General features: G+C 35.7%; 1 protein-coding gene across 1 annotated transcript; it reads right to left on the reverse strand.

Annotated features, from left to right (window-relative positions):
* Window positions 1–8710: 8710 nt before the first annotated feature.
* Window positions 8711–12987, reverse strand: LOC131004333 (glycosyl hydrolase 5 family protein-like). Its single transcript, XM_057930978.1, has 3 exons — window positions 12250–12987; window positions 10024–10618; window positions 8711–9289 (listed from the first exon to the last, which is right to left on the reverse strand). The coding sequence occupies exons 1-3, from the start codon at window positions 12820–12822 to the stop codon at window positions 8856–8858; spliced, it is 1602 nt and encodes a 533-aa protein (XP_057786961.1). The 5' UTR covers window positions 12823–12987; the 3' UTR covers window positions 8711–8855.
* Window positions 12988–13282: the final 295 nt, after the last annotated feature.

Consider the following 13282-nt stretch of genomic DNA (forward strand, 5'->3'; position numbering starts at 1 on the left):
AGTTTAGTGTGTTGTATAAATATAAACTAATTAAGTATTTATTTATTTTTAAAATTTTAAACTATGTGAAAATGTCGACATATTATTATTTATTAATTCGATCAATTGATAATAAAAAAAAAGTATGTTAATTTAAATATTAATTAAATTGACACAAAGATATATATATATATATATATATATATATATATATATATATATATATGGAGATGTTCAAATAAGAACCACTAATAAAATAAGAACGGGGAACCATTTTAAGCCATTCGATTATCAAGATCTACGGTGGATGCATCATCTTGGTGGATGGATGCAGGTGCTGGGTTCGAATCCTGAAGGGAGCAAAAAAATTATTTTTTCGGATGCATTAAATTTAATAGCGGATGCATTAATTTGTATAGCAGATGCATTAATTTTATTGGTTCTTATGTTCTCACAATAATTGTGGTTCTCACTATAACCGCACCCTATATATATATATATATGGTCGCATTCTCTGGAGACCACTTCTTATATAGAGAATGAAAACCAAATCAAGGCCATTCATCTCAATCCAATCAATGATCCAGATTATTTCCTGATTTGATTTTTCATGTAATTAAATAATGGTTAATTACATTTATTTAATCCAAAAAGGGAAAAAACGTCCACTCAAATCCACGAATTATGGCATCTGGTTGAACAAATCCCGAAAATTACTCTCTTCCAATTCTGGGACCTGATCCGTCAATGAACATAATAGGTGAATATTAGTATGTTCATTTGTTTTCCTATGAACATATTGATGAACATTAGTATATTCATTTGTTTTTCTACGAACATTATCATGTTCATTTATTTTTCAACGAACACAGTACAAAAAAATCGATGAACATTTATTTTTTTTCTACAAACACACTACGAACATACTACAAATATGACAATGAACATTATAATGTTCGTTATATTTTTCTACGAACACAGTACAAAAATATCGATGAACAAGGGCGATAGGCGGCGTCCTCACCGGAGGAGCAAGGGCGGCGACGGCGATGTAAGATCTGAAAAAGGGAGGCGGCGGCTGGGCGGATTTGCGGTCGTTGCTGCCGCCGATCGAAGTACAGATGGGTGCATGAACTAGCGGAGCAGAGGAGGAGGCGCCCACGACGATTGGGGAGGCGGAGCAGAGGAGGAGGCGGCGGAGCAACAGGAGGAGAGATGGAGGCGATTGGGGAGGCGGCGGAGCAGCAGCAGGAAAGATGGAGGCGATTGGGAAGGTGGCGGGGAGGGAGGCGGCGGAGCAGTAGGAGAGATGGGGAGGCGGCGGAGCAGCAGGGGAGTGGGGAGGCGGCAGGGGAGGGGGGAGAGTGATTGAGAGAGAGAGATAGAGAGAGAGCGTGAATGAGAGAGAGTGAGTGAGATTAGGGTTAAATAGAAAATGACATGCTTAACCTTTTGATTATAAAATAAATGAAAATTAATAAATTTAATCAATTAAATTACCACCATTAGATTAAGTTAGATCAAGGAACCAGATTTGGTCTTCATTCTCTATATAGGGGAGTGGTCTCCATTGAACTCTCCCCTATATATATATATATATATATATATAATTTCAAATACTATATGATAATAATTAAACATGTTATAGACCGTATAACAAGCCATTAATTTTCAGAAGTCGGGAGTCTTCTTTAGCTCTAATGTGAGCGAGGGGGATAGACAACTGATATCTACTACTTTGGGAGTTAGCGCCCCTCTTAACACGGGCCGTTACTTGGGTTTGCCATCGTTTATTGGAAAGAAGAAGAGGGAGATTTTTCAGTATTTTAGAGAGCGAATGTGGGGCAGAATTTAGGGATGGAATGGGAAAAAATTATCCAAGGCGGGTAAAGAGATTCTCATTAAGGGCGTGGCTCAAGCCATACCTTCCTTTTGTATGGCCATCTACGCCCTCCCAACTAGTCTAACTGACGAGATGGAGAGACTGCTGAACTCGTTTTGGTGGAGCAACAAGGGGAGCGAAGGCAAAAGTATCAATTGGATGCGGTGGGAGAAGCTTTGTGTGAAATAGTGTTTTACCCGTGCGATGCACGGGATTATATATGTTGTTAAAATTTGGTTTTGCTTAACTAATTTTTTAAAAGAAATATGAATATATTTTTGTTGAAAGTTATTAAAATTAAAATAAAGATATAAAATAATAAAAAATATCATAACTTATTTTAAAATTCATCCATTTACGTAAAAGTTCATAGGATGTCTATACCTGATTAAGTAAGACATCGAACAATATAAGCATTTTATTGTAACATTCTGAAAGACACTTTTGTATAATCTCTAAAATAAATGATTTTAAAAATATTTTATTATACAATTGTTATACCAATTATGTTACTGCTAAAATATATTTAAGACTAACATTTTAAATTACTTAAAAATAAAGGTGAAAATAATAATACATGAAAAGACAATTGCAAACTTGTCATCTTATTATTATAAATTTTGGAACACTTCTTTATATACAACATTTGTAGAATTAATATTCTACTTCGTCTTCATTACATATCAAGATTTTCAGACTCCTTCGACTTGTAACTCTAGAAATAACTACATAAAACTGACTGTGACTAAAAACAGGCCTATTCAAAAATAAACCCACATGAGAGAGTGATTGACCTTGACTTTGGTTTATAGTCATTGCATAAGAAACAATAATAGGGAACTGCTGTCGTTGAAACTTGAGCGGTAGTCTTGGATCAACTGGTATCAGTGACATCCTTGGTATCAATACTTGATGTCCTGCATTATGGTCTGTGAGAACTTTCCCTTCCAAAATAAAATAGCCCCATATTTAATTCATTGCAGATCTGACATTATTTGGTTGTAATTTTTTTACTAAAGACCACATGGTCAGCATGTTTGAGATTAGAGAAATGATGAATATCAAAAGAAGAAGTGAGTATAAGTAAAAATTTCACACCAAAAGTTAGTTTATATAGGCCACGGGGATACACATTTGATGGGAGATATATATGAAACTTATATATTTAATATATTATATTGAATGAGATGCTTTGATAATGGAGTTGATTTTGGTTTGACGATAATAAAAAGTTGTTACATTTTTTGGAGATATATATGAAATGTTGCCAAATTACATATTTCACACTATCACCTCTCTCTCTCTTAGATCTGACGTCATGCATGCCTGAGATAGGGCTTTTTCTTCGTCTCCTTTGTTTAGCTATAAAGATGATACAAAAATCCCATTAATCATGCATACCAATCAATACCTTACTCTACTTAATATGTATTTCATAATTTCGTTGATAGTTGATTGGTATATTGGTATTTTGATTTGTTAGACAAAACATAGAAACATAATCAATGTGGGTCATGATTTATGGAGATATGATTGGATGATCTATTGTGTCGTGTTTAGCATTAGTAAGAATATTATTATTATTATTATTATTATTATTATTATTATTATTATTATTATTATTATTATTATTATTATTATTATTATTATTATTATTATTATTATTATTATTTGTCATACTTTGCAAAAATCACAACAAAAAATTAACACCCACCTTATATAGCCCTTCTTTTGTTTATCTCCACAAGATTTAATTGAAAATAATTAGAAATCAATCTATGAGATAGCGTGTAAATCAAAAATAATTTATATGAGATATTGCTACGGGTTCGTAAATAATTTTTTATTCTCTTGAATTCAAAAACAATCTATAGTCTAAAATTGCATGTAAATCAAAAAGAATATTCACTTTTGCAAATGACTACAAGATCCCATGCAATTTATATGTATTTATATTTTGAATTTTATTTATTGGATGAATATTTCTTTTTTTTTTTTATCAGAGAAAAAGGAGTTTTATAAAAAACAGATGGTGGTACCAGTAGTACCAAAGTCTACAACCCAACAAACCCAAAACACCAACAACAAGCTTCAGCAAAGAAAAACCATAACAACAAACCTCAGAACCCAAATCAAACACTCCCATTTCAGGAGCAAACAGGAGTTCACTCAATCCCCTTTGGCTTAATCATCCACGATTTTAAGTCGAAAGACTGTGGCATCTGTTTATACACCTGCGTCCAGCTCCACGTTCTTATCTTGATCTCGGTAACCACTTTGGATATGTTCCATGACGCTTTGCTAAAAATACAATCATTCCTTGCTTTCCAAATACACCACACCACACAGATCCAAACACAAGCCATAAAATGAAAATCTACCTTGTCCCCAAGATTGGATGAATATTTCTCACAAAAGATTTAATTGAAATTAGTGATCTACAAATTTTTACATATAAATTTCATATATAGATGATGGGAATAAATGCCGTTCAATTAAATGTAGATTTAATTACATTTAATTAAGAATATATATATATATATATATATATATATATATATATATATATATATAGATTAGTCAACTTTCCAAATATAGATCAACTTTCCAAAAATAAATTGAGTAAAAGGGCAGGAAATTTTTTTGGCTAGATGGACCAGCATTTATATATGTATAGATAAAAAATGGTGGAATGGGTTTTAGGAGCCTCCAACTCCTCAATACTGCTATGTTGGGGAAGACTGGATGGCGTCTTTTGGCTGATCCAGATGCGCTTGTTTGCCAGGTCTTAAAGGCCAAGTATTTTCCCAACTGTGACTTTCTTTCGGCCACTGTTGGTCACAGCCCCAGCTATGTTTGGCGCAGCATCCATTCGGCACAAGATCTTGTTCGGAGAGGAGTGAGATGGCGCATCAGGGATGGCTGAGTGTTCGTGTTTTTGAAGATCCATGTCTTCGTCTTGCAGGTAATCTCCGCGTTACTTTCCCCTGGCCCCCTGGCTTATCGGGGCTGCGAGTTAGTGATTTGATGCTTGCCGGGGCCTAGGCTTGGGACGTTGGCTTTCTGAACACTATTTTCAGCAGCGGTGACCTTCGTGATATCATCAATATCCCGTTGTCCTCTCACCCAACTCCGAATACTTTGATTTGGCACTATTCGGATAATGGCCTATACTCGGTTAAGTTAGCGTATAATCTGGCTAGCTCGCTTACCATCGATGAAACTTTTAAAGTAGAGGGTCATTGGAACAAGCTTTGGAAGGTTATGTCCCCCCAAAGGTTCGAAATTTTCTGTGGCGCGCTGCTCGCTATAACCTTCCGACGAAAGAGAACTTGCTCTCTAGAGGTGTCTTGATTGGTGGAGAGTGCGCTACTTGTAGGGTTGGGTTTGAGAATCCATGGCACATCTTCTTCTCTTGCCCGTTTGCTGAGGGGTGTTGGAGAGCTAGTAATCTCTCAGCCACCATTGATGTTATTACGAACAGTAGTGACTCTTTTGCTGCGGCTTTGTTCCGGATTGTTGAGGTAAATGATGAGGAAAGCAAGGCTACTATGTGTATGATTCTCTGGCAGATATGGAAAGATCGGAATGTTGTGGTCTGGAAAGCCATTTTTCCTACTCCGATGCGGTCGGTGGCCTTGGCTGCGAACTGCCGTGCTGAGTGGCGTCTTGCCCGGAGTTCCAGACCTTCGGACGGAGTTCCTGCTTCTTCAACTGTTGTCTGCGTGGGCTGGCACCAGCTCCAAGCAGGCTCGATTCTCTGCGGAGTCGATGCGGCTTTCTTTAGCGAGGACGACTCCATGGGATTGGGCTTGGTCATCCGTAACCATGCAGGTGATTTCCTGATTGGGAAAACTATTAAAGTGGCTGGTGTTCACAGCGTGGAAGAGGGTGAGTTAATGGGCATCAAGGAGGCTCTCTCCTGGAACAAAGAACAGGGTTTTATGCATGGCGTTGTGGAGAGTGACAGCAAGCGAGCAATTGACGTTATTAGATCGAGGGCAAGGAACATATCGGAGATTGGGGTTATTGCAAACTCTTGCCGTGATGAACTCATAACACTCCCTGGTTTTCTTACTCGCCATGTAAAACGAGATCGAAATGTTATCGCGCACTATTTCGCGAGAGCTGCGAGAGATATCGATTCACATCATGTTTGGAATGAACCGCCGGCCTTTGTGGTGGGTCATCTCCATTTACCATGTTCTTGTGATTAATAATACTACCTCTCGTTTTCTTCAAAAAAAAAAAAAACAAATTATTTAGGTCAAATCTTATTTTAAGCCAATAATATTAAACCATCAATATAACCAAATTAATAGTTGTCATTTATTACTTAACAATTTTGGTCTCTTAAAAGTTTAAATTGTATTAGCATGAAAAGTTAATATTTAAACCGCTAAACTAATTAAAAATTCATGAAAATATAAACAATGTAAAAAAGAAAATATAACAACAAATACGTATATATAAATAAATAAATAATTTGTACACATAATTAAATAAATCTATATGGTGTAATATTTTAGAATATACTCCCTCCGTCCTTATAAAAAGTATCCATTTGTAAATGGCACAGGTTTTATTAAAGTGATTGAATGTATTGTGAGTGGAGTAAGGGTCCCACTTTATTGTGAGTGGAAAACTTACAAAAAATAGACTGGATACATTTTATGAGGACGGACGAAAATGACAAAATCAATGCATTTTATGAGGACGGAGGGAGTATAACTAATTTTTTTTACCGAACGAAGATCACCCGTTAGGCCCTTACTGTCATGTCCACGATTCGGCTTAGATCCTTTCGGAACCACTGGACTCAACCGAAGGCACAATAGCCTCTCGAATAATTTACATATCAACAATAATCATCACCTCTTTCAAATCTCACCACGGGGACTATTCACACATAATAAAAGATATAAGTGCGAAATGAAATGAACACATGAAATAAATAAAGCGTAAATTACTTGAATATAAAAGTACCTAAGGCAAAGTGCCTTGGCTTTGTTCCTTGCAACCGAATTGAAATACTAAAAAGAGATAAATTGTTCTTGCGAAAAGTAAACAAACTAAAATAAATTATTTTCTTGGTGCACAGTGATAATGGTGAATGTAGATGGGGTGTCAAAAGTTCTCCGCCAGCCACACATACTGACCCTTAAATAACATCTCGATAGCAGTTAAACTCCGACAACCATATCTACAGATTGATCTTCTTTCCAACTTTAGCCCAATCACTGATTGATCTTATTGGATATGGATCTCCAGCTGCCGATGGAGTGAACTTCTACCACCTTTTGGATCCTTCACTTGCCATACTTCCTTTGCCTGCAATTTTCATGATATCTTCTAGACGCGGGTTTGCATATTGGGCTTCGGCTGCTGTTGCTCATTCTGGTGATGGTCGTACTGACTGCTTCTTCTGGTTCGCCTCATACAAAGTGGTATACTTCAGTGGTTCCTGCTCCTTAGATGTGTTCTGAGGGGTACTTCACCTCTGCTCCTTCCCTGTCAACATGACATCTTGCAGTTTGAGCTGATAATGCCTATTCCGACCATCTTTCTCTTGTCTGCCCTGAACTGGACCTCTCATCCCTTCAAACCTTGTTATCTCCCCAATATGACCTAAACAGACACAATAAAAGGAAAATATAGAGCCAAATGACCCAAAAGTCGAAGACGCATCACGTATCCGTCGGTACTCACCGACGACGTACTCACAAATTCCGTCGGTATGCATTTTACCAACATTGCTCACTGCGTTGGATGTTGGCCATCGACTTTCCGTCGGGGAACCAATTTACCGATGGATTTTGTATTGATACCAATATAAAAGTCCATTGGTGTTCAACAGGATTTTTGTAGTGTAAAATCCATGAATAGGCAATACAAAGTATGAAAGTCGTATTAATTTAATGTGGTGAAATTTTTGCTCTATCAAAGATTCGAACCCAAATGAAAATAGTTATTCATGTGTTGCATTATCTTATTTATGATTTATTCGTTATTTTCAATCTTCACGAAAAATAATCATTCTCACTGGATAGCAACCCGACCCTGTGTATAATATGTATGTCTACAGTATATATAATTAAATTTATAACATGCGCTCACGTTATCTACAAAGAATAGTCCTAGAATGGAACAATTGGTTTTAATAAAAATGGTTGAATGTACTGTGAGTGGAGAAGGGTAACACCTAAAAGGACCCACAATGTGGTAATGTATTGTCCATAAATAGAAACAGATTAATTTTTGTGAACATACAAAAATGGCAAAAAAATACTACTCCATCAGTTCCACAAAAACATGCATAGTATAGGGCGACACAAGTTTTAAGAAATCATGTAAAATATATTGTGAGTAGAGAAAGGGTCTCACATTGATTGTGTTTAGTGCGAAAATTATTATTATAAATGAGGTATGCATGTTTTTATGGGACATACGAAAAATAAAAATTATGCATGTTTTTATGGGTTATGGGACGGAGGGAGTATTTTTTGTGGACATGGGGGTATTCATATTGCAAAAGTAGTTTTATTTAAATTTTATAAATTAAAAATAATTTTATTTTAATCATAATGAGATCTCCTATATGTGGTGAGATCTTAGATATTGATTTAATGTATCCTATATATGACTGATATTTATCTGAAGGGGAATTTTTTTATCTGTGTTCGAATTTTGGAGGAAGCGAATTTTTTTAAATTTTCTGAATATCATGAACACTATATATTGTCTTATTTATTAGTCTCACGATCTCACCAAAAATAGCAATATCACTGAAACCTACCATATATAAATAATATTAAATTTTATAACATGCAGGATGAGATGAAATTCGGCTTGTAAAACAGATAATACCCAAATGTTTATTCTCTGGGTAAAACATGGTTCAAATACACATTTGACTAGTTCTTCAACCTCAATTTCAAAGAGGAAAAAGTGTTGAATTATAGTGTATCCATCATCTTGCCCAATAACCATTAATTCAAACATTTGCTGGAACAAGTTTAAACCATTGTGGTTGAGGATTGTCAGCACAGGTGCGTAGATTAGTAAGATTGTCTGCAACACACAAACATTTTTTGGTCACAAGTTTAGAATCTGAAGCATTCACTTCCAAGCACAAATATTCCCCCTTCCCATCTTGAGCAGCCAAATGAAGACCTGAGCTCGATACAATCTTCCACTTGCTCCCATTGCTCGAACAGTCACTCGAAACACGAGGCGCGGCGCCGTCTCCGGCCACCCCCAGGCACCCTGCACCCTCCGCCAACTTGATAAGGCCGCCATCTTGGTGTTGATCCCATCGGCTTGCATCTTTGCAGTTGGCTAAAACTGTCTCATTCTTCACAATTTGCACACATTGTCCACTCAAAGGATGGAACATTTTGTAATATGTTGGTTTCTTGGACGTGAAATCTAAATGGCAGACAACAATAAAATATAGGTTGCCATCATTAGTATACATAGGGCACGTTTATAATTCTGGATAATTATATACAAGATTGAGTATTTTTATTTTTATTATGAATTTCTCTGAGTCCTTCCTCTTTCAATTAGATATGAAAACGAGTTTTAGAATTTATCAATTAGGATGTCCTAAAGTTTCAGACTATCTTCGTTAACAATAAATTAGCATATATACTACTGACGATAAATCCATAAATTATTAACAAGTTTTAGTTTTTCCTATATTCTATAAAGTTGAAGAATAAATACAAGAATTTTAATAACTTTAGAGATTTTCCCAAAATTAAGATTCAGGCCAAATCAAAACTGATGTAGCATTAAAATGTTTAGACATAGAAATTTCAATGCTATGTCAATTTTAATTTTGCTGAAATCTTAATTTTATGAAAATTTGGGAAATTATCAAAGTTCATGTATTTATTCACCAACTGTACAGAATATGAAAAAACAAAAATATAGCTATTAGTTTATGAATTTACAACCAAATAATTAACTTATTTATTTATTTATTTATCTATATATGCTAATCCTAAATAATTTACGCCCTCATAGTATTCAAAAATTAATTATACTTGCTGCAATTAATTAATTTTGTAGCACTACGATATACCTACAACACTAGTAGAAATGTAACATGATGAGCTTTGAGAAAGTTTAAAGTTGCGGTGACAAGAATTTCGTACCTTGATTCATCTGTTGAACAATTTGCAACCTGCTAAGAAAAGTAGTGTTTCTGGGATGATCCCAATTAATATCAAGAACTCCAAAAGCTTCCTCAAGATTCACTTTACCCTGTCTAAGTATGTAGCTGCCTTGCAAAGTCCACAAAGCCCAATCCACATCATTCTCAGCAACCGCAGCCAAGAAGCAAGTGATGTATCTGCTCTCTGCAACTCTCTCACCACTTTCATCAATGCCGAATTCACTTATGAAGACAGGGAAAGAGTTGTTGGCTGCAGTAGTCAAGAAGAAGTAATTGTCTCGTGCCCTTTTCGTGACCGTGGCGCACAAATTGTTGGTCTGGGCAGTCCAGCTCTTGGCGGGGATGCCGAATGTGTACCAATGCGCTTCGAAGACTAATTTGTTGGTGAAATTAACTGCAAAGGGCTTCGAGCGGAGGTAGCCGAGGTTGGTGTCGGTGTATAGACCGGAGACGATGACTAGGAAATCAGGGCTTTGGGCGTGGATTGTGTTGGCTCCGTCTTGCATGTACTTGTACCAGTCCGGCACGTTCTGCCGCCCGCCTCGTAGCTCGTTTCTCATACTCATACCTACGACCTTCGTTACCAATTAAGATAGTAAAGCGCAACTCAGTTGGTAAGACGTTTTAAACAGTGTAAAGGTTAAGCTAGCTAGTGAAATCATGTTCTTTTTGTTTTAAGTAGGGTATAAAATTATGAATGTTCTTTTTGTTTTAAGTAGGGTATAAAATTATGAATGTTCTTTTTGTTTTAAGTATAGGGTATAAAATTATAGTAAGAATTTTGACTTCGCCGTGAACTTATTAGTATATAAATATATATAGATAATATTTAATTGTCTTTGTTGTTGATTTAATAATTCAGATCACAATTTGGACCAATGCGTTAATACTTACAAATACCCTGGAATATTTTTTTAAATGCTTAAGAACCAATTAAAACTCTTTTATGAATTATGCCTTGAACTAAGTGAACAACAAAATTAAATACTGACTGTACTTGTAATATTAATTTTAAATTCAGACTAAAAAGCCACTCGTGTTAAAATTAATATATACTCTATTCGCCCCCTAAATATATGTAAAAAGCTTTTAGCACAAATTTTAATAAAAATTTGTTGAAGTGTATTGCTAGGATCTCACTTTGAGGGTATTAATATTAAGTTAATCATGGGTAAATAAATGTAAATTATACAAATAAAATTGTTCAAATAATATATAGGATAATGGCCTAAAATCGAAACTGCACATATATTTGAAGAATATATATCAAAAAGAAAATAAATACTCCCTCCGTCCCATAATAAGTGGTCACATTCTTTTCGGCACGGAGATTAAGAAATTGAGTGTTATATGTTTTAATAGAGTGTGGCCTACAATTGTTGACCAAATTAGTGAGTAATTGTTGACTTAATTAAAGTAATTTTGACATTTTTAGAAAGTGACCTACAATTGTTGACCAAATTAGTGAGTAATTGTTGATTTAATTAAGTAAACTTTTGTCATTTTTAGAAAAACAGCCACTTATAATGGGACAGACGAAAAAGGAAATATACCACTTATTATGGGACGGAAGGAGTACATGATTTTATGGGACAAATGAAATACTACCGTTCAAGAATAAGCCTTTTAAGCATTAGAAATTTGATTAAAAAAATACAGTATGTCAAATCAAAAAGGTGAGTGACGTCTGTGTTTGTATATCAAACATACGCACACAAGGTGGGCCGGCAGTGGGTTCAATTTTTATCTTTTTCCTTTTTCTACTAGGGTTTTTTTTTTTTCTTCCCCCAAATAGAACACACATGAAATATTGATAAACCAATGCGCTTGCATTGTTATAACCCATATTTTCATATACATATGTAAAATGTGTAAAATCAACTATACATACTTCCAACCCAAACAAAAAAGCACTTATTCCTTCTAAAAAGAGAGAAGAAAAGAAAATACTTTATAGTTGGTATATATCTTGTTGGGGACCTATAACATTTTTCCTAAACTTCCATATTCATATAGATATATTATTTATGAACATCATCTAAATAGTATCTGAATAAGAGATGAAACCTTTCTTCAAACGATTACGGTTAGCAGTTCTATTCAAACAATTACGGTTAGCTAGCTGTTCTATTCAAATTTCTTCAAACAAATTTTTTCAATTTTTTTAAAACACTACTAAAAGTAATGATTAATAACTACTAATTACCTCAGGAAAACCCTTGTATGTTGTGGCCACAGCAGCTAGGCCTTGCAACCACTCGCTGGGGTCAAAGTAGGCATCTCCGAAGAAGCCATTGCCGTCGTTGCCGGCGCAGCACCACGTGGGGCGGCTGACGTGGTTGTCGAGCACCACCATCACCTTATTCTTCCCGAGCTCACTCACCACAGCCTTGTGAAGCTCCACCACCGTCATCTCCAAGAACTGAGGATTGTTCTTGGCAATGCCGGCTTTCGCCGCCGACAGATTATACTTATCCAACGATTCGGAGACTTTAAGGTTGCCGTAATCAGGCCTCGTGAACATATACGTCGCCCACGTGAACCTCACGCAGTTAAACCCCGTTTCACTTATCTTCTTTATTATCTCGTTGATTGGCTTCTTTTCGAGGCCCTCTGCGATCATTGGCTCCAAGTGTGAAGCCCAATTCACACACGCTAGCTTCACGCGCTTCCCGCTCGCGTCGTCCACTATCCATCGCGAGTTCGTCGACAGTGGCGATGAACTGCAGAAGGCGACGATTTGCAGAAGCAGAAACACCACCAAATAATTCGTCACCATTTTTTTGTAGGACTTTTGTTTGAGTGTGGTTTTGTCTTCAGGTTAATCATATTTATACACGATTTATTTGAATTAAATGTAGACAGTCGGATATATTTTGTGGAAATCAACCCTCTTTATTATTATTATTGTAAGTGTGGAATTAGATAACAGATTTTCTCATGGAGGTATTAAATGACGGATTCCATTTTTGTTAACGAGACTTGACCGTGTACTTGGAATATGGGTTGGATTAGTGAATATATATCAATGAATCGTCAATGAATGGAGTTAAATAGTTTGTTCATTACACGATCGAATTCGATCTGGATTAATTTTGTTTTATATATTTGACGGAATTAATATTGCGATTCACAGTACATCCACTCACACACACATCACCCTCTTTAGTTGGTACACAAGCTTGTTAATTGTTATATTAGGCACATGCGTTAATTCCTTGACTAAGAATAAATATTTT

Source organism: Salvia miltiorrhiza, unplaced genomic scaffold, assembly GCF_028751815.1.
Source record: "Salvia miltiorrhiza cultivar Shanhuang (shh) unplaced genomic scaffold, IMPLAD_Smil_shh original_scaffold_381, whole genome shotgun sequence".
Classification (NCBI taxonomy): domain Eukaryota; kingdom Viridiplantae; phylum Streptophyta; class Magnoliopsida; order Lamiales; family Lamiaceae; genus Salvia; species Salvia miltiorrhiza.